General features: G+C 54.0%; 1 protein-coding gene across 1 annotated transcript in view; it reads left to right on the forward strand.

Moving 5' to 3' along the window:
* Nucleotides 1-2,322: 2,322 nt before the first annotated feature.
* Nucleotides 2,323-24,544, forward strand: part of PRKCB (protein kinase C beta) — a gene marked incomplete at its 5' end in the record, with an annotated part of 114,136 nt that continues 91,914 nt past the window's right edge. The window contains one exon of the mRNA XM_019512587.1: nucleotides 2,323-2,421. Within this exon, the coding sequence (XP_019368132.1) occupies nucleotides 2,323-2,421 (99 nt within the window). The remainder of the gene's footprint in view (nucleotides 2,422-24,544) is intronic.

Below are 24,544 nucleotides of genomic sequence, written 5' to 3' on the forward strand. Positions count from 1 at the left end.
CTCCCCAGATGCTGCCGCCGCCTCTGTATACTCATTAGGTGAACAGGAGGCAGAGGAGAGTTGCTGAGGGAGACTCGGTGGTTCAAGACAAACTTGTGCTTGGAGAACGTGGAGCAACCAGGGAAAGTGTCTGAGGAAGGGGAGATGTGGGCAGCAGTCGTGGGGCTCGTTAAGGGTCTGCCTCCATTTCTTCCCTACTGGAAAGCTGCCAGACGGGAAACGGGAGGGCCCGCGCCCTCCACCGCGAGCAATTGCTGCAGCGATCGCTGGCCCTCCCCTAGGTCCCCCGAGTTCTCATTTGTATGACTGAGTTTTCATTTTTGCATGCGCCCGTGTCCCCCATCTCTCCAGGTCACCTTGTCACGGCCAGCCCGTCTCCTGATTGCCCCTGAATTGGGTGTGCAAGCCGCTCTAGGGAAACGGGTTTGCTGCAGGGGCAAAGACTGGCCGTGAGGGTTATGAAGCCAGAGGGTTGTCAGGGTTGCCTTACAGCTGGTCTTTGCTCATGAAATCCCATGCAATTAGAGCCACTGCTGACTTTGAGCTTAATGACTTTGCCTTCGGTTCAGATGGGGGATGCGCGTGCAAGTCTGATCTGTGCTGGCAACCGCAGCGTGTGCGGGTAGCCCCCGGGAAGCGTCTCAGCCCTTGCTGCAGGGGCGCCGAGTCTGAGCCTTGGCTTTTTACCTCCAGCTGTGGTAAAAACCCATTTACCTCCCATTTTTCACTCCAGAGGCGCTCAGCTGAGATACGGTCCACCCTGTCTTCCTGCGGCGATGGGTGCAAGCCTGCACGGTCTTTCTGCTCAGGGATGCCGTGGCAGCCGAGCGCCTCGCTGAGCCGTTCGAGCCCTTGCGCTGGAGGCAGGCACCTGACAGGGTCTGTGTCCAGCCACTGCACGGCCCTTCCCTTTGACACTAGCGGGGCGTGAGCGATTCGATGCACGAGCTTGGATTAAGACAGCAGGACTCTTCCAAGGCTACTGCTCCATTTTTCCTCTGTCTTGTTTGCAGGCCTGGATTGAGCTCTGGGCTCGGTGCCGTGTCATCTTGTTTTATACCTTCGCAATTTGCTTGCGTCTACACCTTGGATATCTGACTCCGAGTACCCTGAAGCCTGTATTTCCCTTTACGAGATGCTGGTGTGAAAATGCCAGGCGAGGATAGTAAATATCAATTATTTTTTGCTAGGGCAGTGTAAAGCTTGCCAATGTACACAAGCACTCAGGCCAACATTTTCAGCCTTCGCTGTGTGGATATCTAAATATGGATTTGATTTTTAAATCACTTGACTTTTACTCAGAGAAACCAGGACACTTAAGTGCCTGCATGTGGCCCTGCAAAGAAGTGAGACCAGATTTCTAATGGTGTTTCAATGGTCATTAAACACAGACACATTTTGAAGGATATAGGAGTCCCAGGTAATGACTTTGCTGGATCAGGTCATATGATTTAACATGAGGAATCTACATGGGTATTATAGTGCGATGCATTTGACGGTGATGCTCCCAGAGAAGACGACCTCCCCATGAAAGCTTTCAACCGGGGTTGCATTTCTAGCGTGTGATATAAAAGCCTAGAGGAGGGGAGGGGATGAGCAGTTTCTTGGTCAGCAACTTGGGGAGGTGGGGAAAAGCATATAGAGGTTTGGGAGGAAGATGAACCAGTGTCCCTCTTAAAATCGAGATCTTGAATATAGTGTATAACCCCATAGTCTCTATTTGGAGGTAGCCGTTTCAGCACCAGACTTTTGAGGGCAGAATTGCAGGGTTGGAAGGGGCCTCACCGGGCATTTAGTCCAATGCTTGCCCAGATCCATCTTGCAGCACGGTCCTCTCAAAATGGGCAGTGTCCTTGCAGGCTGGAGGAGCTGCACGTGCGAGAGCTGCTGCGCACATGCGATGAGGATGCTAAGAGCCGAGTGGGGTAGATGCTAACCAGGTTTCAGCTGTGGCTTGTGATGCATGTCCAGCTTTTCCATGCTGTAAATTTGTACTGGGATGTGATCTCTGGCTCATGGGAGGCACCAAGACTTGGAAATTTTTCCATGGGCTTTCTTAAAAAATAAAAAAAGTGACCTGCCATAGGAATTATGGAAGCCTTTTAGATGAGCAATAATAATCCTGTTTTATAACATTAAAGCAATATTTTGAAAGCCAGCTCTCTGAGGAAGCTAATTAACCCGGCCTTACAAAGGAAGGGGAAATGAAAGGTAACGTTCCAGCACATCTCGGTGTGCAAAGCTCACGCCTGTTGAAAAGCCGTGAGCCTTGGATGAATGTGGCTCGCAGCCTTTAATTTGCCTGTTGATTGACACTTCCCCTGCGTTCTCTTTGCAGTTTGCTGCTTCGTTGTGCACAAGCGGTGCCATGAGTTTGTTACTTTCTCCTGCCCTGGTGCTGATAAAGGCCCTGCCTCTGATGTAAGTAAACTCAGCTGTTCCTCTCCTTTGCCCTTCTGGTCGCTGGCCCCGGGACAGCCGGTGCCTGCTCCCACCACCGCGTGAACGCTGCATTGCAAGGTTTGCACGTGAACAACACTTGGGTGCAACGGGCTCTTAATATTGTCTTTTGTCCACAGCAACCTTTCTGGACTCAACCCACTCCCCCGTTAGACTCGGCCCCGGCGGGTAAACTGCCAGCTCTTAGCTTTCACTTCTTTTCTGCAGCGGAGAAATATTAGAGCAATTCTTCTGTTGCAAAGAGCTCGGCCCGCAGCCGGTCAGCATGGCTTGACCCTCTGGGCTCCTGTTTGAAATTGCCGGGTTGATCTTGTGACTTGGACGTGGGGGTTTGCGCACCTAGCAGCGCTAATATGGCACCCTTAAGAGGATCCTGGTTGAGAATCCCTGGTCCGGATCATCCTTTGTGGTCGCCACTGTTGAGGAGAAATCCTCTTAACATGTTTTTGGCTGACGGTGACACAGGCAATCTCATACGAGCTTCTGTTTCCTTCCTGCTTGTGGTTGGGATCTATTTGCATGGCTTTTTTTGAGTTTCAACTCAGAAGCACCTTGGTACTTGCTGGGCCCAGAAACCTCCTTGGCATCAGATCATGCAGCAGGGAGGTTTCCGGAGAAGATCAAGAGCCTGCCTCCTTGCTCCTCTCTGCTTTCGGTGCCTTGGTCAAGTTGCTCCCTCAGCCTCCCTATCATTTAAAATACTATTGATATGTAATGCCAACTGCCTACCTCATTGTTGCAAAGATGAATTAATCACTCAGCGCTGCATATTTGTGTTAATTGCCCAGAATTTGACCTGTGGACGGCTGCTGGGGTTTTCTCAAATGCCTATGGCTCCTCGTGTAGGCGAAGTAATTGAGAGAACATCCCTGCCGTTTTAAAATGTGGCACTCCTGGATTGCTAACCCACGAGGTTAGTGCCAGGGAATCTCTCGGACCGTATCCTCCTGGTTGCGATGCCTGAATCCAGGCTCTTGTTCACGTGCCAACCCTATCCACTGGTCCAATATTTGATGAGAATTACTGCTGGTAGAACGGAGACTCGTTTTGCTAATACACTGTCTTTCCTGATTATCTTAATCCTGTGGGCGTTTATCAGTACAAACATACATACTGCAGTTAAGATTCCTGACAAATATCAGCTCGCAGGTTTAATGAAAATTATGCATGTGTTTGACACATCCTCCTCTGTTCACCTGGAGAAAACGGTCACCTTCCTGCTTTGCGTGGCCCGCGTCACACCCTTGGACGCGGTTTTCCTCCAGAGGTCTGCCAGGAGACTGACAAGGTAACGTGTGGAGCGGTGCACATGTTTCCGCTGGCCTAAACGTAAGGCCTGGTAAACTATTTATGATGCAAAAAAAAAAAATGCAACCCCTCCACCATTTCCAAAATCAGTTGCTCTGAAAAAATCGGGAGGTGCTTTTAACAGGGACTCTTCATTTTGCCTGTTTTTCCCCCTCTGTTGAATCCCAGGGTAATGGGCAGCGTTGGGTGCAGCGAAGCATGCCCGAGTCATGCTTCCCTGCGCGGTTCTGCCAGTATGCTTTGGGTTTGTCTGGCAGTTTTGCCTCTTTGCCATGGAAACTGGATAATTTCAGGAGCTGCTAGGAGAGAGGAGACCGAATCGGAGAAACTACAGTGCACCAGGACTCCAGTTAAAAATAGCAGCAGTGGGAACGGAGAGGCTAAAGCCGAATGGGTTGTGGAGGCTGGATGAGCACCGTCATCCCGTTCAGTACCGAGGGGGAAGCCTATATTAAATGGGGCAGTTTGTGAAGGGCAGCTGCCCACACCACGCCACGGTGCCGCAGAAGGGTTTATTGGCTGCTTCCCCCCAGGCAGGTCTTGATTTTGGGTCAGAGATGTAATTTCTGGTCAAAACAAGGCCTGCTCCAGAATAACCAGTATCCTTGCCTGGGATGTGGGAGGCTAGCCCAGTTGGGGGGCTCAGGACTCGGTCTTCCCTTCTGTAGATGCGTGCCCAAACCACTTGGTTCTTCTCTCTGCCTTCCCACCTGCTTCCCTTTGAAAGGTCTTGGCTTTGTTGTGATGCTGAAGACTTGCAAGCTCACGGTTTCCTGAGAGTGGAAAGTGGTTTCCTGCCCAGCCTTGAGATGACAGCGTCTGTCTGGGCCTGGGAGCGAGTGTCGCACTCTGGGGACTTCCCCTGTGGTGCAGCTGGGCCTGTGGATCCTTCCCTCCTAGGAGCGTGTCGGATGTGATGCCGACGGGCGGATGGCATCCGTGGGTGCGGGTGCGCTCGGGCCTTGGTGCCGCTAGCTCTGGGCCGGCACTTGAGGACTGTGGGACTCCGTGTCATCACGGGGAGGGCTTTCTGGGGAAGTCTCACGGCCCCTGTCGTCCTCCGTGGTCCCTGGGATTTGCTGGTAGCATGCAACTGCTGGGCTGGTCATCACGGCTACGGTGGCCTGTGGTCAGTCTGGTGGCAGAGGCATAACCATTCCCGTTCCCACCGTCCTAGCCCACTGCTCGCACCGGAGCTGACCGGCAGGACCGTTCCCTTTCTGCTGCCCGCGGTCGATCTGGTGTCTCTTGCTCCTGCTCTTTGCCCTTCCTGTAGGTCAGTCTTTGAGCAGCTGCCGTGGAGCTGAGCAGAGGGGAGATTTCTGGCTTCGGTGTGCATTACCTCTGCTGCGAGCAGGACTCGCCATACCGTGCAGTCTGCTTCCCAGCAGGGCCGGGGACCTGGCAGACAGCCTGTTTTTGCTGATTTGCAATGCACCTTTGGTCTGGGCAGGAACAGAGCAGCAGGCTGCCTGACAGCATGGATGCATTTGGTGTGGGCAGGAGAACAGGGGCACCAGCCACTTCGTTCAGTCCCGCAGCTAAGCCAGGCTCCTAGGGTTATGCTGACTTCCCTGGCAGCATCTCTTCACCGTGCTAATGGCTCAGCTCTCCAGCTTAGAGTAGTGCACTTCAGGGTATTGCCTGCCACACAAGAGCACTTGACCGTGTGGCCCTTCAGTTGCAACAAGGAGGCTTGGTGGAGCTTGATGGTTTTGATGATCTGGCAGCGGAGGGTGACACCGGAGCACCGCATGCAGCTTTTGCACATGGTCAGCCAACCTGGCCGTGATGTCTGGGGGCTGAGGACTGCTGGCTACCGCGGTGGTTGCTTTACAGGCGCTGGGCTGGTGGGTGCCAATCCCCAGCGGCTGATCTGGGCAGCCGATGGATGTGACGGGCAATGATATTCGGAGACCCGTGAGGTGCGTTGCATTTGCACGGGGCATTGCACGGCTGTGTAGGCTGCCTCCGCCGCAGAGCTGCATGGCCGCGGTGCGAGCAAGACCTCCGGCTCGCGGCACAGGGTGGGCGTCTGGCCTGATCTCTTCCCTTGACGGCGCTCTGATGTTGGGGGGTGCTGGACAGGGAGTGTCCTGCGGACCTTGGCAGGTGGGCAATAGATGAGTCTCGGCCACGGTCCCCCGATACCTGTCTAGGTGGTGTAGCAAAGCCTTTTCCTCAAGTGCCGCTCGCTTTCTTTCGGAGCACAGCCCCCGCAGACCTTGGTTTTGCTTGTGTGCATTTTGAAGGGAGAAGCCAGTTTTCCTTCCCCTCGTGCACAACGGCCTGGCTAATTGACCGATGGATTTTTCCCATAGGCACTTTGCCTAAGACTATTGCCGTCGTGGTTCAATGCTTTCTTTGATGTTGGGGAGATTGGCTAATTACAGTCAATTTTCTATTATTGAATCTTATGAATTAGTAACTGGAGAGAGAGCAGGAATGCAATAAGAAAAACAACCTGAAAGATGCTAATGCCTACAAAATACTCTGTTCCTGGGGACAATTAGTCTATACTATTGAATGCCATAGACTTTAAAATTTTTTTTTGAGCCCAAAAAAGCCTGTTATGGCCCCCTGCTCCTGACTGCACAGGCTGGAGAAATCCACAGAGTGATTCTTACTTAAAGCCATTTATTGGCGTATCTTGTAGTCATTCCTGCTTTGTAGCACACTGCAGTATTTACACAATAATGGGATCTTCACAGCGTGTGGCTTGACTGCAACATCTGGGCTATCGGGATGTGGTGAGAAAGGAGACGTTTCCTTCTCTTGGTGAGCTCTGAGGGCTGTGCACGAGTGGGCTTCTGCTCCATCTGCAAGGGCTGGCACGGTGGAGGGATTTTGAAGAGGCCAGAGGACCGTCCCCTTCTTTTTAAAGCAGGAATTTTATCAGCCCAGGGTGCTTCTGTGTATTGAAGGATGTCACGGTCCCTGCACGGCAGGACAGTGCTGCTCCCCCTGCTCAGCAGACAGGGCACCGAGACACTGAACAATCAAAGGATTAATTAGTAAAGGGACTTAGGTGCCCCACTCCCACTGGCCAAGTCATTTCTAATGGGCCTTTGGGTGTTTAAATAGCTTCGCAGATCCATCGCAGAGGGCATGCCTGCCCGTGCCACAGCACAGATGCTCCTTGCACACCTGTTCCCATCACGTACTTCAGGCTCAGAAATACCCCAGCGGAGCTGGTTTGGAGGCATCCCTGGTGACGGGGCTTAAGCACCTGGGACGGGTCTCGAGAGCTGCTGGAGCCAGGGGATGTGCCCCAAACTGCTTCAGAGGTGCGTTTCCAGGTCTGCAGCCTGAGAGTGGGAGCGGGAGAGTCGGTGGCATCTTCATCTGTCTGCATCACGTTGCAGCAGACATGCCCTAAAGTCGCACGAGACTTCTAGGGGTGCAGGGAAACAAGCCCAGGTCTCCCATGTGCCGTCCAGGCAGGTAACTTCTTTTCCTTTCAATTTGCCAGCCTTTATCTATTATTTTTTCGATAGAGCGCGCCTGTGAGAATGGAGCCTGATGCAACCATTTCCCATCCTTGCTCTTCCAAGGTCAATTTGCAAGCTTATCTCGTATAAAGAGAGGGGACGTTTTGGTGTCCGTGACGTGGAGTGAGGTGGGTGATGAGGGCAGAGGAAAGGGACGTCGAGCGTTGCCCTTTCTCCCCAAACAATTGTACAGCACATAATGAGAGTATCTGGTGGAGCTGCTAACAGATGCTGCGTGGGACCTGGGCAGGGCCCTGGGAAAGACGCGCTCGGCTCTGCTTTCTCTGTCCTTGCAGGAGCTGCCCAGGCTTGAGTCACTGTTGGTAGCTAAGAGGCCGAGGAATGATTTCCCACTCCCAGGAAGCATCTCCTGACGTTAGGCATACGTTTGCCCTTAGCCAGCGTTGCCAGAGCCTGGCCCAGTTGGGGCCCAGCTCCACGCGGTTCGGCTTTGTTCCTGCTTGGCTGCACGCAGCACTTAATGAGCTTAAAGAAATGAGACGGTGAGCTTAACTAGAGATCCTGTAATCGCTATCGGCTGGCTGATGGGGCTGGCTGGCGGAGGGGAGGTGCGCGGGGGCCGCGTGTCTGACGTGCGATAGCACGGCTGTGTCTTTTATACCTGCGCCAGGCATTGAGCGCGCGCAGAAAAGAGTCCGATTGCGATGCTTCCAAATACCCGGTCTCCTGACTTCAGTGCCTTCATCATTAAACCTCCCCGTCCTCCTGAAAAATGCGTCGCTCGCCTTGTCTTCCAGGTGTGCTCTGCAGGGGCCTTGAAACTCCCTGCCCGTTGCATCTTTGGCAGCACAGTCGAGACCGGTGCGCTCTCAGCCTGGCATTCACCGCTTCCCAGGGAGGCAGAGGGAAGGGGGAACTTGGTGTCCACCGCCCCTGTCCCCGGCGTTGCCCCGTGGCACCATGCCGACCTGCTCTGCAGTACCTTCTTGGCAGCGTGGGGCTAGGCCGTGTTGGATCCCTCGCCCTCCTCATCCCCTCCCGCGAGGCAAGAAACCCCAAGAGAAAGGAAGGCCGAACCACGCTCAATGGATCCGGCTTCCTGAGCGGATAAGCGGGGGCGCGCACACGTCCTGTGCATAGGGACAGCTTTACTTTTCAAGTCACCTCCATCTAAACGCCCCCAGAAAGAAAGCTGGAAAGGCGCCTGCTGGGCGGACACGCTCCGGACTGCAGGTTCATCCGTGTGGCGTGTACTACCTGTTGCTCCCCCGCCCCGCACGTGCAGCCATATTTTGTGTTCCTAAGGACTCCTTTTGGAGTCGCTGGCTTTGCCATCAGCAGTTCCCACGGCTCCTTGTGGGATGGCCATGGTTGCGTAGGGTCGGTAGGGCACGCGCCCTGGCATGGTGCTGTTTTTGCAAAGCTTTTGGCGGAGGGGGAGGGAATTTGCACGTCGTTTGCTTTCACGTGCCTGCATCGCCGTGAAGCAGCCTGGCGCTTAGGGGGGTTGGAAATGCAAGCAGACTATTTGCCTCAAAATAAGCTAGGGGGAAATGGCTGGAGTTGGCCCTTGCCGTAAGAGGCACGTGCAGCCGTTCTCCGTGAAAGGAAGCGCTCGATCCATCCGTCCCACGCCGCCTGCAAACCCCATGGCAGTCGTATGAGTCGCGGGGACTGGGAAGCGTGCTGGCTGAGATCCGGCGCCGGCTGCATCTCCAGAGATTCCTGTTGTCATTTAGGAAAAAGCCATTAAACGGAGTTGCAATCCAGCGCCTCTGGCGCATGACTGATTTATGAGCCCGGCACGGAGGTGGAGCGGGACCTCTCCCACCGGGGGCTGGAAATAATAGAAAGTTGCCAGCAGGCGCGATTACGGCAGTGGATGAAATGAAGGAGTCTGAAATGGCTGAATTAACCTTAATTTGGTTGTGTAAGGGTTTCTGACGGGGTTTGGCAGGGAGAACGCGCGGCGCTAGATGCCACCACCCTCGCTCGTCTCGGCGGCCAATATTGCTTCCGCTTGCCTCCGGCGACCAGCAGCCGCTCTGGAAATACAGCGATTTACCGTGGATTTAATTTGGCTCCGGGCTCTCTCTCCTGTGCTGAACCAGTTGCGTTACCCTGCCTCCCGTTGGGACCGTATCCGGCTTTTCTGGCCCCTTTCCTCACTTCTCAGCGCGGCTCTAGCTGCAATTTTCGATCCCCGGCAGCTTCTCTGCCGAGCAACACTTTGCCCGAGCGAGGCGGGGGGACGCCAGCCTTTTACTGCCGCCCCTCATGGCAGCACGGCCGAAGGTTAACGGGCTGTGGGCTGCCTTTCCCTAGGAAGGGAAAGGGCTAAATTAAAAATAAATTGCTTCATTTCAAGAGCCGCCGCTTGGTGCCAGGGCAAGCATAAAGAGTGTCGATCGAGGCCTCCGTTGCCTGCTATTCTCGCCTTTATCCGAGCATTACCACTGCCGTTCGTGCTGCTGGCAGGTGAAGGGCAGCCCAGCTGGCATTAATTAATTTTTAAGATGTTGTTGTTGCAAATAAAGGCAGGCGGGCAGATGCCTGGGCACTTCAAATGGGGAAGAAAGGCTTCTCCTCGTCTAGCTGGCTTTCTCCCCCTCGGCCCAGCAACCGCTGATGCCTGGCGCGTGCCTCCAGCAGCCGTCGCTCGGGAGAGCTGGAGAGCGCACGCGGAGCAAACTTTCCGCTCCTGGTGCTGGGGAGGATCAAGCTTCTTGCAGCTGTCTAATCCTTAAGGAGCTTTAAGTCCAGAGACCGAGAAATACTTTGGCATGTGGAAGTCTCCCATCCAGCCCGGGAACCGGTCGAGGCCACGGCTTTGTTTTGACCCGAGGCCAAGCGCGAGCTTTCCTTTTCACTAGAGATGTTGCTAATAACCGTGGCATCGTTCCAGATCAACCTATAATTATGTCAAATAATGATAAGGTCTAGGTTGTAGCGGTTTCGTTGTGCATTTTCATGGTAATGCAGCTATCTGGTAACTGTGGGATTTAATTGGATTTTAATATTCGTGAGAGGAAAGACAGATAGCAGAAAGAATACAATGTCTAGGATTTGCCTAAACCCTACAATTGACTTGAAATATCCTTGGGATTATTTTCTGTTACAATGGGCCATATGTCTCTTGCGGAGATGCATGAAGGAGTCTGTGCTGTGCTGCACCAGCTTGTTTTTGGAGACGGTTGCAGCGAAGTCACCAAACTAAAATCAAGGCAGCTTTCCAGTTAACGTGGCGATCTGCATGCCAGCACTGGCATCTCGGGGAAGACCATCTACTGCATTTTGAATATGAATTGCAGAAATATAAGTTGATTACACTTTATAGCCGTTTCTTGGTGTCCTGGTGCGAGCTGGGTGCCCGCGAGGGCCGCTTTCTATCCTGGGGTTGTGCGGAGCCGAATGCCGACCGTGCGCCTGAAGGACGAGCCTGTGAAATGTTATAGCTGCTCGTATACACACATCGGGACTCGGGAAGCCATCTGAGCCTTTGCAGATGAGCACAAAACCTCAGCAAAGCATTTGTCAAACGTGACACTAAAACCATCCCCCAGCCCTCGTTTTAAATCCTTGCTCATGAAGCAATAAAGTTCAGCACGTGACTGAAGACAGTTTGAGCAACGCTTAGTGCAACAACACCTCCTCTGCTGGGAGCAGGATTACCGTCGGCGGAGGTTTTAGGGTGGCTGCGGCTAATCAGCGGCTGCTGTTGTTAACGCGCTGTCTTGTCTGAAATAGGCCACTTGCCCCGAAGCTCCCAAACGAAGCATCCCAGGGGGAGCAGCCCTGGCACTTTACCCCAGGTGCCCGGGAACCTGGTTTGTCCTGAAATCTTCTTCTGGATCTAGTTGGAAGAAGCCTCTCTTCTTCCCCGGCAGAGGCCCGGCCCAGCATTGCCAGCGTGGAGCTCGAAACCCCGTTATCTTGTACGACACGTCTGCCCTTGCTCTTTGATCTCGCGGCTTTTTGCCCTGGTTACCATCGCTTCAGATTTCAGTGCAATCTGCCTCCGATCCTGCAAGGTGCTCGACCCTGTGCTTGAATAGCGCCACTCGCTTCCCGTAAAGCATACGGTCATTTCCCTTAAGCAGATGCTGAGAGTGCTCTGTAGGATAGGCGTGCGACCCCGCGGAGACGCTGCAATTTAAACTTTTCAGAGCATAATAAAAGAGCCAGGGGGAAGAGAAATGTCCAGTCTCTTCCTGTCCTCAATGGGAACTCTGACTTTTGGTAAAGTCATCCTTATGCTGGAAGCTCCTCAAAGAGAAGTGTGTGCACACACGTGTGTGTGTGACCTTGCAGAGCCTCTTCGATATGAATGTCAACGTCCAGGAAGTAGGGGATAATTATACCGATGTGGCAGAAAGAGTAATCATCATCATCTTTACAACTCTGCTAGACCTGGGTGGATTTTCCTGGAGACGACAGCGGGCATCTCTGATGCCAGGACCACGCGTCCAGTTCCTGCTTCCCAACACGGCGATGCCAGAAGACTTCAAGGAAACGTTTTAGAAGATCTCTTAACACGGACCAAAACTCACTTTCCCAGCCTGGTTCTGAAAAACGGCTGAATTGTTTTCACTGAAACATTCGGAGAAGTGAGGAGATGCACGGAAAACTTCAGCGGGGATGACTACAGTACGGGAAAGTCTTAAGTTGCTGAAATCGGGGCACTTTAATGGAACATGTTAGACAGCCTTAATTATAGGTGGAGCCAGCAGTGACATATGCAGTAATTCAAATTGTAGACAAAATAATCTCTTTGGATATCTAAAATGACTCTTTGCACATTCTCACGTGAATGTTGTTTAATCAAGGTCTGTGAACGAGTATTCGGTTTGCTGTGGGAAGGTGGCAAGCCAGTGCAGTTGCAGTTCACTCTTTTGGTTTTGTTTTTTTAATCTGTACATACATTGCTGGGGAAGTCTTTGCAATACAGGCATCATGGCATCAACGGCATGCTGGCGTTGGTCGTCCACGCTCTGCTCACCTGGGGGAGAGTCATTCATCTTCATCTCGGCATCCCCATCTTTCACGCCCGGCTCGCGGGAGGGCCCGCTGGCACCGGCGTCGGTGTCGTCTGCCGGGATGATGGATGGGTTATTTTCTAAGCAGTTAACGCTACTGATGACTGCCACAAAAGCGGTGTATTAAATTTGTTAGCAGCAGGTGTGTTTTGAACTGCCTTGGAGCTAGAAAGGCAATGGGTGGAATTAGCCTGGGGAGGACGGCACGGAAAGCTAGCCCGCCTGCACCGCCGGTGCTTGTTTGGGGTATTTTAGGGGAGCTACCACTTCCTCGTTTCCTGCCAGCTTCATAAAATCCTGGGCTGCAGCTGCTGTGCATGGAGCCAGCCAACGTGGAAACCCATCATCGGAAATATCAAGCTTGCAGCAAAACGGGGAGCCCCGAACCGTAGTGGTGCCCTGAGCAGGTTAAGGTGGAGGAAGCCGGTTCCCTTTTCTGCCGTTCGCAAGGTGGAGGATTCTGGTTTGGGTTTTTTTCCCCCAGGGCTGGTAGCAGGAAAGGACAATACATCTCCTTCCGATGTAGGTTGCCTTAGTAGTGCATGAAAACCAGCTTGTCCAGAAAATTTCACGTGGGATTTGCTGGGGTTAGCGGAGCAGTCTCGCATCCAAGATGCAGCCTCCTCATTCGACTTTTTGCCAGTCGATGAGATCTCTGTCGCTGTTTCCATTTGGCCTCTGGCAGTCTGGTGTCGCCACGTGGTGCTTTGCCCTTTCAAACAGATGCTTCTGGGACCGCATCATTTGCAAAGGCTGTAAGGAGATTAAATCCAGACCTTTGCATGGGAGGAAGGCTGCTTAAATACTGCAAGCTGCCTCTGAAGGAAAAAGAAGGTCCTGGCTCCCGTTGCTTCGGGTGATGCTCACTTTCTGGCTATTGCAGGAATGTTTCTGGGCATAACGCTGTTTCCTACCATCTTCTAACAGTCCCAACTCTGAGCATTTAGCAGTAAAATAAGCAGTGGCTGGTGGCAGTTGGAGGGGAAGAAGCTTTCAGATCCCTAGAGCAGCTTGGGCTCGCGTCTAGGCCCTTTGAAAAGGAGAAGGCACACGGGCACGACTGAAATACTGACCGCATGTTGTTCGACTTTGACACGCAGGAGTTGCTCAAATGCAGACGGCATGTTAGCGGTGACGTTTGATTCCTGCCATTTAAACAATTTAACTTGGGATTTTGGTCGTCGGGGAGAGAAGCCTCGGGGCTGCGGGGAGCCGGCTGGGAAAGGCGACCGAGCGAAGACGAGGGCAAATGCTCCTTTGCACGGCCTCCAAAGAGATGATGGGGCAGGAGCAGGAGCCGAGGCCCCGGAAGCCGGGCTGCAGCCATCTGTCATCCGAGCGGAGAGCGGACCCTGCGACTCGGTGCAGTAATAGCCGTGGCAATTGTTGTAAAGCAAAATCTGTCCACAATGTGCTTTGCCTTGCACGGGCTGTCTTCAGATGCCATCAAAACCCCGAGTGCCTTTTGACAGGGCCCATACGTAAAAGAGTGCTGCAAAATCGCAGCAAATGAAGGCCAATGGCATAATCAGTAGGTTAATTTTTGCGTAATTAATCCCGCGCAGTGGGGATCTGTGGGATCGAATGGCCGCAAACACAAGCACAGTTTGGCTTTTAAGTTTTAAGAAGTCCAGTTGCATTGTCCTGTCGGTGTGGAAGCACTTATTCTAGACGCCGGACACGTCTACGTGAGATGCTTCATGCATTGGACTAGTTGTGCTAATGCACAGCAGATGAGTCCAGTCACTTGAAAAGCATCCGCTGCGCTATTGCGCGGTAATGCCAATTGCCTGTCGTTTCTGTTGCAGGTAATTGGGGTGCATTAACGAACGTGTAGATGCACCCACCGACAACAGGTGGAGGAGGAGATGTTGGTCCACAGCGGATGAGCAAGGACGAAGCACATGTAGCTTGCTTTATTAGATTGCTGCGTTTTTGTAATTTTAGCCGCTGCCGTTGAAGGGCATTGCTGGTCTGGCACTGTTGTGGGCTCCGTCGGGCCATGGGGCCACCCTTTAGCCCTCAGTCGAAGGGGAAAGAGAAGAGCAAGAAGGGCAGGGCCATCCAGTCCCGCGCCGCGCAAGATGGCACCGGGGCCTGTTGTGTGGGGAGTGAGGGGTGTCCTGGTCCAGATCCAGACTGAAAGCCCTCGTGGCCTCATTTTTGCAAAGCTGCGATTATTCTGCAGCTCTCCCATCTGTTTCTCCTGGGAATCGGCTCCCTGCTGCTCAGCTGAGCTTTCTCGCTGTTGAAGATTCAGCTTTTTTTTTTTCCAGTTATGTCCTGAAATCTAATAAACAATTATTTCCTCTTAAACAGCTGACAAATTTTTCCTTCTCTTTCTCCCTATTGTTCCCCGTCAGGCCATTTTGTGCGTCTGTAGAACAAGCTGGACTGACTCATTTTATTATGTGCCACCAGGGAGTTTCCCAGGGGCTATTTGAGAATAAGATGCACCAGTATTGATTTTCGAGTCCTTTAGATGCATGTAATTAGGTGGAGGCAGCACATGGCTGCTGTGTTGGGTTACTACACTACCATTATGCTGTAAAATTGCTCTGAAATTTATTTTTAAAAATGTTCTTTTTATATTAGCTCCTTATCAGTACTTCAAAAGGGAAGGGAAAAAAACCCAGCAAGGCTTTCTTTGGACCGAGCGAAGGGAACATCATTTCAAAGCTCAAATTCTGAGGCTGTTTTGCGGAGTCCAGCAATTTGGAAAGTTCAGAAGATCAAAATCTCACAAACCATCTGTGTACTTGTGTGCCGAGCCAATTGCCGGGGAGGGGAGGATTGCTGCTGGGGGGTAAATTGGATAAAGCAGCCGGGGGGAAGCAGGGGGCACTGGGCGCTTGTGGCTGCACCGTCTGATGATGGAAGAACAACTGGGAAAACTTCAGTGCCTTTAATTCACCAGCTGAGATCAGAGAGCGGGGCAGCCCCTCTCCCCGGAGATGGGGCGTCTCATTGCACAACGCAGCCAGTCATCCCAGGCATTGGTGCTGGGGGGATGCAAATACCCCCATCCTTTCCCTTCCCATCTGAACATCCCGGATCTGAAGATGCTGATAATACAGCGCTTGGCAGGATAAATATAGCAATTAATAAAGATGAAGAATCATTATCCGACGCTGGTGTCTAACCCTGGGTGAGTTAGATGAGGAGCAAGATTCACAATGTATATTTAAGTGGCTTATAAATAAATGAGAACTTTTACAGCCAGGAAGTCATCTGTTTCAAAAGCAGCAAACCCTAGCCATTATAGATGCACCGTGGGAAGAGAGCCATTCCCCCATGCTGTCCTCAGGCTACATCGCGACTGACGGGTAAACTTCAGCAGGATAAAAATATAAGGGAGCGGCAGAAGCAAACGATCCTTGAGATCTGGTTCTCCAAGCGCCTCGAATTTGCAACGAGCTGCTGGGAGCTAATGGCCCTGCGGTGGCGGGGGGTGAAGCCGGCTGTTCTCCCACGCTCCCCTCCGAAGGACTTGGGGCTTCGACAAGCCAGGCACCCCCTTATTTCCCTTTTTGAGAGAATAATTGCAAAGGGAGGAGATTTTTATTCTTATTCCACTTTTAGAGGTAACTTTAAGACCGGTGCTAGGGGGGAAGTCTGACCCTGGTGAAGGTAAAAGCAAAACCAGGGATGTGTCTACTGTCCAGGGTGCAAACTCTACCTGTCGTCCAGGGTGCCTGCCCCAGTTCAGGTGTGCCGGTCAGCCTGTGCCGGGTTTGTGGCTGCCCAGCACCCTCGGCTCGCGCGCGCAGTCACCGCGTGAAGCGCGAGTGCGGCGCGTCCTTGGGTACGGTGCGGCGTTTCCCTGCTGGGGCGGCCGGCGGGAGCTCCCTTCCGGCTGCTGAGTCAGAAACGATGTTTTTGAAGGAGACCGTTTGACAACACTAAAAATATCCCTTCTGTCAACAGCTCCCGTAGGTGTGCACCAGCCGCGGGCCCCGCTCGCGGGCCCGTGGCACAGCGTCTCGGCACCAGCCTATTAAAAACTCAAGCCGAAGCATTAATTATTGTCTGCCGTCTCTTTTGCAGAAGAGCTCCGCAGGATCGGCCCTTTTTGGGGGGTGTTGAAGTGTGTGTGGGGGGTGGGGTAAAAAGTCAATGCCAGGTCCCCAAGCGCCTGTGGCTAAAGCAGGGTTCGGTGGCCTTGGATGCTTGCGGCATGTGAGGTTCCTCATCCAGGCGGGATGTGAGCTCCCGCAGCCTGGGGCTGGAGCGGTTGATGGTCTTTCCAAGCAATGCATTGCAACCTCACGCAGGCTGCAGATCCTGCTGCGGGCCGGGAGGTTTATCCAGTGAGGAAAGCAAAATCCTGTCCGTGGCTCGTGCATGACACTTCCCTGGTTCTGCCGTACTTTCAGGCCTGGAAACATGAGGCTCCAGTGGGGAGACGATTGCACACCTAGCACTGCTGTCTGCCTGGAAGCTTTTCCAGAGACTGAGCCTAAACTTCCCTGCACTTGGCGCCCTGTGCCCCCCCTTGCTCCCAGCCCTCCAGGTCCCTTCGTCCTGCCCTCTCCCACCAGTGCCGTGCTGGGGGCTGTCGTCTCAAAGCGCCGGCGATGTTTTGGGTGCTAGGTGAGGTGTCAGTGCCAAGGGCCCTGCTGGTATCTGCTACCTGGGTGTCTGCTGCAGCACCTCCGTGTACCGTGGTCCCAGTAGAGTTCTTGTTTCCATCCATCTGCCTGGTCGTGGCCACCGCCCCACCGTCCACCCCATTGCTGCAGCTCGGGAAAACCCGCCCTCCAAGCAAACGCCCGGTGTTGAACAAGGGCTCTGACCCCACTTTGTGCATCCCGGCAGCATCAAGAAGCATTAATGTAGGTGACTCGGACCCAGCAGCTTTGACCGGCACCTGGCTCTCGCTTGTGAGAAAGCAGAGACGCTTCCCTTGCAGTCAGTGAGGAGCGAAGGGGGCTCAGCTAGTCCAAAGGCTTTTGTGATCCTGTAGCCCTGGGGCGGCACGCACTCGCTCTGGAGGAGCAGCCCTGGGCTAATTAGTGCCACCTGTCAGAGCTAATTGGCACCTCCTGCAGCTGCTGCTTCCCAGGCTAGAGCCAGTGAGCAAGGCATACCCGGGAGCCACGCCGGCTTCAAGCACCTCCCTAGGACGCCCGGTGACCGCTCCTCCCTTGGCCCCGAGGCAGCATCAGCAGCCCCTGGAGCAGGGGTGATGGAGACCCCCTGGCTCTGGAGGTAACGAACTGCTGTGCTGCCTGCAGCGGGGACTGACCCCCTTAGCTGGGGGCAGGACACTTCCCCACCCAAAAACCTTCCCTGGCTGCTCCTTTCCCTGCAGGCGCTGGGATGCCGCGCTGGCTCCCTTTGCGCCTCTGCAGGCTCGTTCCTTTTTATGATGATTATTTTGCAATACTTTGGCAAAAGCCAGGCAAGCGCCTGGGCATGCAGTTACCAGGACCAGAGAGTAAATCAGCTGATCGGTAACGCCCACCGCCTTGCCACACGTCGCTGGAAAAGAAGCTCCTGAATTGGCACATCTGCCCGTTCAATGGGGAAATGTATGTTATGCTAATTATAGCTGGCCCATGCTGCTCGAAGAGATTAGGGGCATGTGGCCGCAGAGCCTTGATCCGTCAAAGCTGTGAGTTGAATATTCACTTTGTGCCAAGCTTGCGTGTTTGGGGAGCGGGCTGCCTTCAGACCAGTCCCCAGCACAACCCCCGTGCCCAGGATCTCTACGTTGCACGAAGGAGGATGTCCGAGAGCTGTGCTAAGCAGTGCTTTCCCCAAAACCCACCTGCCTTTCAAATATTTGGCAAATGTGTGCATCATCCCAAATGCACGGCGCTCTCGCAGGGACGGGACACCACAAAGCCTACCCAGCGAGTCCCCGACAGCAGCACAGGCAAACCAGGCAGCCCCCCTGCCCCGCTCAGAAACAGAAGACGGCCTCCTCGTCCGGCCGCGGGATGCTCACAGCGCCCTCGCAGAGCCGGTGTCTGCTTCCACCAGTCCCTGGCAAATGCAGCGTGTTGCAGCTCGTACCCCGAGGCCAACGATGGACTGTGCCACCCGGGGCTGCGACAGGTTTGCAGCAACTCTGGGCAAAAAAAGGTCAAAGTCCAAACTGCAGCGCTTGCTATAAATCTTGAAATGCAATAAAAGTCCCTTGGTGGTATTTCCCAGCCCTCCTGGAAGAAGCTGCCTCTTCTTTAAAGGCTTCTTGTTCCTGTTCGTTAGAGCCCGGTTGCTGCGCTCTCGTCGTGGTGTGCATGTCATTGCATCCAAGGAAATTCTTCTGAAAAGAGGCAGCGATGCTTTTTTCTGCCACAGCACCCTCTGAGGAGACCAGACCACACAGGAACCAGGCAAGGGCTGTCGGAGGTATCCCAGCACCCACTGGGGAGCTGCCTTGGACGGAGGGTGGTCTCGGAGATCACTGACCCTCGGAGGACTCGGGGCTTGCTAATGACCAGAGCTGTGCATTGGCAGCCCATGCAGTACGAGTGGTGTGTGGCCTGCTCTGGACTCATTGACAGTGGAAGGAAAAGCGATTGAAAATCAAGGTCATTGCCCTGTATTTCTCCATGCCTTGGAGGGGAAGGGATGCAGTCTGTCGTGGCCTGCTAGAGATGGGAGGAGCTGCTAGTCATTTAGGGACAGAAGCTTTTCCCAGGAAGATCCACTCTCTGCGAACCATCTCGGCCATTGGCAGACCTCGTGCCTTTGTAGGCGGGTGAACGGAGCATGCACACTTCCTTGGAAATGGCAACTGGATCGTGGCCCATTTGGGCGGCAGCACGTCTCGCAGTCTGCAAATAAATGGGAGATGCCTCATGGCCCCTTCGCCGTTCTGCACAGGTCTCCGCGGAGGGGGCTGCGGGGCTGGCCAGCGCTCTCCTCCTTGTAAAAAGAGGCAAACCCCCTTTTTTTTTGCAATCCTGGTTTTGAGTCTCTCGATTGCTTTATACGCAGCAATCTAATCAAAGATTAAGTCCTCTCAGACTGCGGCTGGTGCAAAAATAGTCCTTTGGAGGAGCACTTTGGATGCTCTTCAGAACCGGAGCCTGGGCTCCGGAGAGGTTCGTTCTCAAACGGTAGTCGCCACGAACCGGTGGCCTTCAGCCCTCTTGTTTTCATCCACCGAAGCAGGTGTGCTAGCAGAGGGCAGGATTTTAACAGAGACAGTTCAGCATCTGCCGGGCCAGTCTCACAGCACCAGCTACCTTTGAGACACTTTTGGGAGTCTTTGCCAAAGCTTTCTTGTTGCAGGTGCAGGTAGGTCCATCCCTGCCAGGGCTGGGGTGCCGTGATGGAGCAGCTTGGGTGATGCTTTCCTTGCTGCCCCTTGTATTTCCCATGTAGATAATGGCACGCCGCGATCTTCGGTTTATACCTTGTCGTGGCAGTTTTATCACCAACATGCCATGGGTTTGGTTTTTTTCCCTGATGGGAATGCAGCCTTCTTTCAGCTTAATTGAGAGCCATCCTGGTTTGCGCAGGGTTTCTTTCAATGGATGACTGGAGCTGTTGTTGCTCGAGTGGATCAGCGTGTCCCCGGGAAGAAATATTCATTTAAAAAATAAATTCCCTTTCTTGTCTCTCAGGCGCAGCCCCAGAACGGTATCATGCTTCGCACACCAGGGCTCCATGGGGAAGTAAATGCAACTCGCCTGTCTTTCCTCAGCTGCTGGGAGGCTGATCCTGGGCTCCCACCTTTGCACAGATGCACCTCTGGGGTCGTTTCGCAGGACCCTCGGCCCGTGGGTCTGAGCTGGGTGCATGCAGACCTGGTTCCTTGAGTGACATAAAGCCACCACAGCCAGTCTGCAAGAATGACCTCCGCATCCCCCAGCTACTGGCTTCCCCTTTTGAGGGGGGTTGTTGCTCACCCCAGGGCTACGGCAGCAGCCGGCATGGCTAGGAGCTGCCGAGATGCTCTGTGTCAAGAAGCCCCTTTGCCCCTAGCAGACTCCCCTCAATACGTGCTCTGGGAAGCGGTGCCTGTGCCCCTTTGCAATAACTTCTAGGAAACTTGTAGGCCCTTTCCAAAGTGTCTCATCTCTCGGGAGGTGCCCTGGGCCAGGCTTTTGCCTCCCAGCATGGGACGTCGGAGAAGCAGATGTCTGCAGGGAGTCTGGCAGATCAGCATGGCAAGGGCTTTTAGGTTACAGAGCAGAGGCTGGGTGGTTGATGGGGAGTTTGGAGGCACTAGCCAGCGATCCCCGCAGTTTGCTGCGTGCCACGTATGTGTGAGAGCCCTATGGGGGGAGGCTATTTATAAGCTGGGGGTGTGATCTCCGGGGTGGAAGCGTTCCTGTAAATAGCAGTTGCACTTGGCTGATGTGACTCTTCAATGTCGTGTGCAGTGTTCCCGCCCCTCCTCCTCCTCCGATCGAACCTCTCCAGGGAGCCCTTTTGGAGAATGACCTCTGCCAGACTCCTCCTCTGCCTTCCCTGCGCTCCAGCAGTGCCCTGGTGCTGGCCACGCGTGAACTGCTTGCTGCTTCGAAGAATACACAGGATGCAAAGCACAGGTGCTACATGCACCAGCCACGCTGGTGCTCAATAAATAATGAATGCGTTCCACAACTTCAGCTGAAGACCTTGCTCCTGCCGCTGCCAGCGGCCTCCGTTGTGCAGCTGGTGTCAGCATCAGCCTCCTCGAAGTGCTGACCCACGTGCCTTGCCGCCACTGGCCCCACACGTCCGCCACAGCGAGGGGTGAGCTCAGGGACGTGGCTTCTGGCTCATCCAAGTCAAAGAGTGGATGAGGGCGATGGTCTGAGCTTCTGAACAAACAGCTGGATTAGGACGAGCAGATAGGGATTGCTTGTTAGGCCCTCGGTGCTGGGGAAGCGTTGTGCTGCCTAAACCTCTAAGCTGCTTGTAACACGTGGATTTCCGTGGTTTTCCTCCCTGTGTTTGTGTTCACAGTGACTTGCATTTTCCTATTCGCAGGCTCCTATTCGGTGGCCCCGTGTATGACACGAGCTGCATAATTTCACCTGCTTGCTTCAATACAATTACAAATAGCTCAGGCAGGGACATGGTACTCCTTCCAGAAAGGCATCCAGTCGGCAGCCTCCTCCTGACTTATTTCCCTTCCTCTTTCAATGTGCAGCGACACCAGATATACGGGGTCAGTGGCTGTTGTTGCTTCCCTATCAGCCAACTGGGCCCATACGCACCGTACCCTCGGAGAGGAGCTGGGGGCATTTTTTTTACCCAGCTTTGCAATCCCGAAGTTTTCCCAAGTGTGCAAGTTTCTCCTCCCACTTCTTTCATGCTCCCCCCTGAGTTTCGCTTGTCTCTCGTGTCTCGTTGCCTCTGCAGAGAGCGCAGAAGAATTTCAGCAGTACAGTATTACTTAATGAACTAGGTTTTTGGTGTCTGGAGGTTTTCAGAAGACAGGTTAATTGTCGTTAACCCTCCGCTTCTCAGGCTTCCTATTATCCAGCTGACAAATCAGTTATTAAAAGAGCGAATCTTACGTTCCAAGTCTGAGCGAGGTTTGCTTAGGGTAAAATATGAAACGTCTTCAGTTTCGAATGCAATTAAATTTGCTGAAGCATGGATCCAATATCTTGCACTTAACCAGATTGAATTAAATGAAGTTCAATTATTTGCCCATCTCTCCAATATCGCTTGAGTTGTTGGGGGTGTTGTGAAAGGAAACGTGTAGTGTATCAAAGTGATTAATTCAACCAAAAGCTTAAATGCAATAAGGCTGAGAAAATTTAATTTATTGGGGACATATTGTATTGACAGCCATGTTTAGCTGAGGCAGGCAAGTGCTTTCCAGCTCCATTCTTCATCTTCGTTATTTATTTCAACTTATAATGCACAGAAAAGGTGCCTTTCCTAGTGCCTGGGCACCTATCCAACCCATTAGAAACCCAGGCAACTTAAAAGATTGAACCAAGAGCTGCTGCTTTTCCCTCAAGCCAGCAATGAAATCAGTGCAGTCCTTACCGGGGTCCCATTCGCAAAAGCCCGCGTGGGAGGCCGTGGAGCGTGCCCTCCGCATCGGCATCGTTTGGGCTGCGGGAAGTCTGCTCCCAACCCAAGGCCCCCAGGAGGAAAACCCTGCCGAGTTGCCTGTCGTAGACCCAGGGGCTCGGGGAATACCTGGATGGGCCAAAACGGTGCCAGCAATGTGGATCTAGGGTCTGCCGGTGTAAGCTAGACGCCTGACAATTCACTCATTACCTAGGGAAGAGACCGGGCCCTGGCAGGGGAAGACGATCCGAGGGAAGACAAAGGATGCTGTTGTCTGCCAGGCCCAAGCAGTGCAGGAGCCCCACGAGTAAGAAACCCTGCTCCTCTGATTTGCGGCCCCAGCGTGCTGGCCGTGGCTGTGTCATTAGTCTTGCATGTCGAGCAATTAATAAAAAACGAGGGTTGGAGGTCACCCAGTCCAATCCGCAGGGGCCTATACCGAATGCATTGGAAAGTGGAGAGGGATGTGTGGTTTTCACTCCAGCGGCAGGTGGACGTTCAAGAAGGGGTTGCAGCTAGGCCCTGCGATCCTTTACTGGGTGTCCGGTGTTTGCAGAAGTGCTCCCTTCCCACCAGCTACCTCCACGTGGATCGAAGGACCCTCCTTGCACAAGCAGATTGGACAGCTGGGCTGCACAAGGACACCCGTCACCCTTGTGAGGTCGCGGCAGAGCCCCACGGACGTGGTCGTGGGGCTCGGGGAGGCCGGCTGGGAGGAGCTGGTCGTGTCTGAGCAGTTTAGCCGCGCTCGCCCCTTGCTATAAGGGGAGGAGAGCGGGGAGCAAGCCCTGGGAACTGCAGGTAGAAACAGCTGGCAGCCGCGAGGATCGCAGAGGTCAGACGGGCCGTGGCGTCAGCGCAGGCTGCAGGTCCTCGTCGGACTGGGACCGCGCAGCCGCTTCGGGAAGAAAACTGATGAGGGTTTGGCTGGGAAGCGACGGGCAGGCTTCTCATCCTCCCCAGAGGAGTGACGCCGTGCAGACTGGAGCGGCGGGACCCTGGGGCGCCGGCGAGCATCGGTGCAGGGAGGTGAAGCCTGGCTCAGGAAACAGCAGTGCTGCCCCGCGAGCGGGAGGAGGGAGGCGAGGGCAGGGGAGGCAGGATGCTCAGATTTGCAGCCGGGGTGGCCTCGCTGAGCAGCGATCCCCCGATACCGAGAAGCACACAGACCCTGGGTGGGGAAGGAGTGACGTTTGGCGCTGCTGTCCCGCGCACGGGGCTGAGCAAAGAGCTGCAGGAGACTGCGGGGCTCGGGGCTCCGGTTCAGAATAAGGCTTGGCCGAGGGGCTGAGATCTGCCTGTGCTTAAGAAGAAAGGAGGAGGCCGGGCTGGGCTTCCCTGCGCTGCTCCCAGCACCCGGGTGAGACAACGACACCTCTTCCCACGCAGCGCCGTCAGCACGTGGGCACCGCGTGAGATGGGATCCCTGAGATGGAGCCCGGCGGGGCGCCCCGGGTCTGCCCTCGCCGTCTGAACAAAGCCACGAGCAAACGCTTTCACCTTCGGGCTGCAAACCTGGGCGTGCAGCTCGTCATTAGGCGACGCTTCCCAGGAGTGAATTCAGGACGGATCGCGGCTAAATAAAGCCTTATCGGGCCGCCCGGGGAATCGGGCTTCAGTTACGCGGGGGGATGCTGCCGGTGCCGCTCGGCCGTGGGGGAGCTGTTCGCGGTCGTCTGTTCTGGCTGATGGCAGCGGTTAGCCCGGTTCCCCTGTACGGCAGCGAGGAAGGAGGATCGGAGGCAGCGGGAATGCAAGGCACGGACTTTGTCTGGTGCCGGTGTCTGCCCCAGAGCCAGTGGGTCTCGGGGCCTCCAGGGCTGTCCAGCCGGAGGCTATGTGATGTTTTCCCCCATCGAGGATCCCAGAAACGTTGGGTTTCGTTGCAAACTGAAATGCAACCCACCTTCGAAGTAGCAAAATCCTCCCAGCCTTTTGCAACCTGGTTTGAGCTACAACTTCGGTGTTATCTTCCAGGGTTTTGGTCATTCGTCAGAGAGGGCTGCTTATGTCTTCTCTGCACTATCAAAGGCTGTGCGCTTGCCAGCCCTGATGCCGTCGGGAACTGCGGTGCCACGAATTCGTGGATTTCATATGATTTCAAGGCCTGAATATGCTACTGTATGATGTGACCTCCCGTATAACGCATAATGCTGCGTGTGCAGCGTTGCCCTTGGACTGAGCCCGATAACTTGTACTGACCAAAGCTTCCAGTCTTGATTTGTAGATCTTAAGAGATGGAGAAATCCCTGACTCCCGTGGTTTGTTTTAACAGTTACGTACCCTTACCGGTATTAAAAAAAAAAACAA

This window comes from Gavialis gangeticus, unplaced genomic scaffold, assembly GCF_001723915.1.
Source record: "Gavialis gangeticus isolate Ggan-Ray unplaced genomic scaffold, GavGan_comp1, whole genome shotgun sequence".
NCBI lineage: Eukaryota > Metazoa > Chordata > Crocodylia > Gavialidae > Gavialis > Gavialis gangeticus.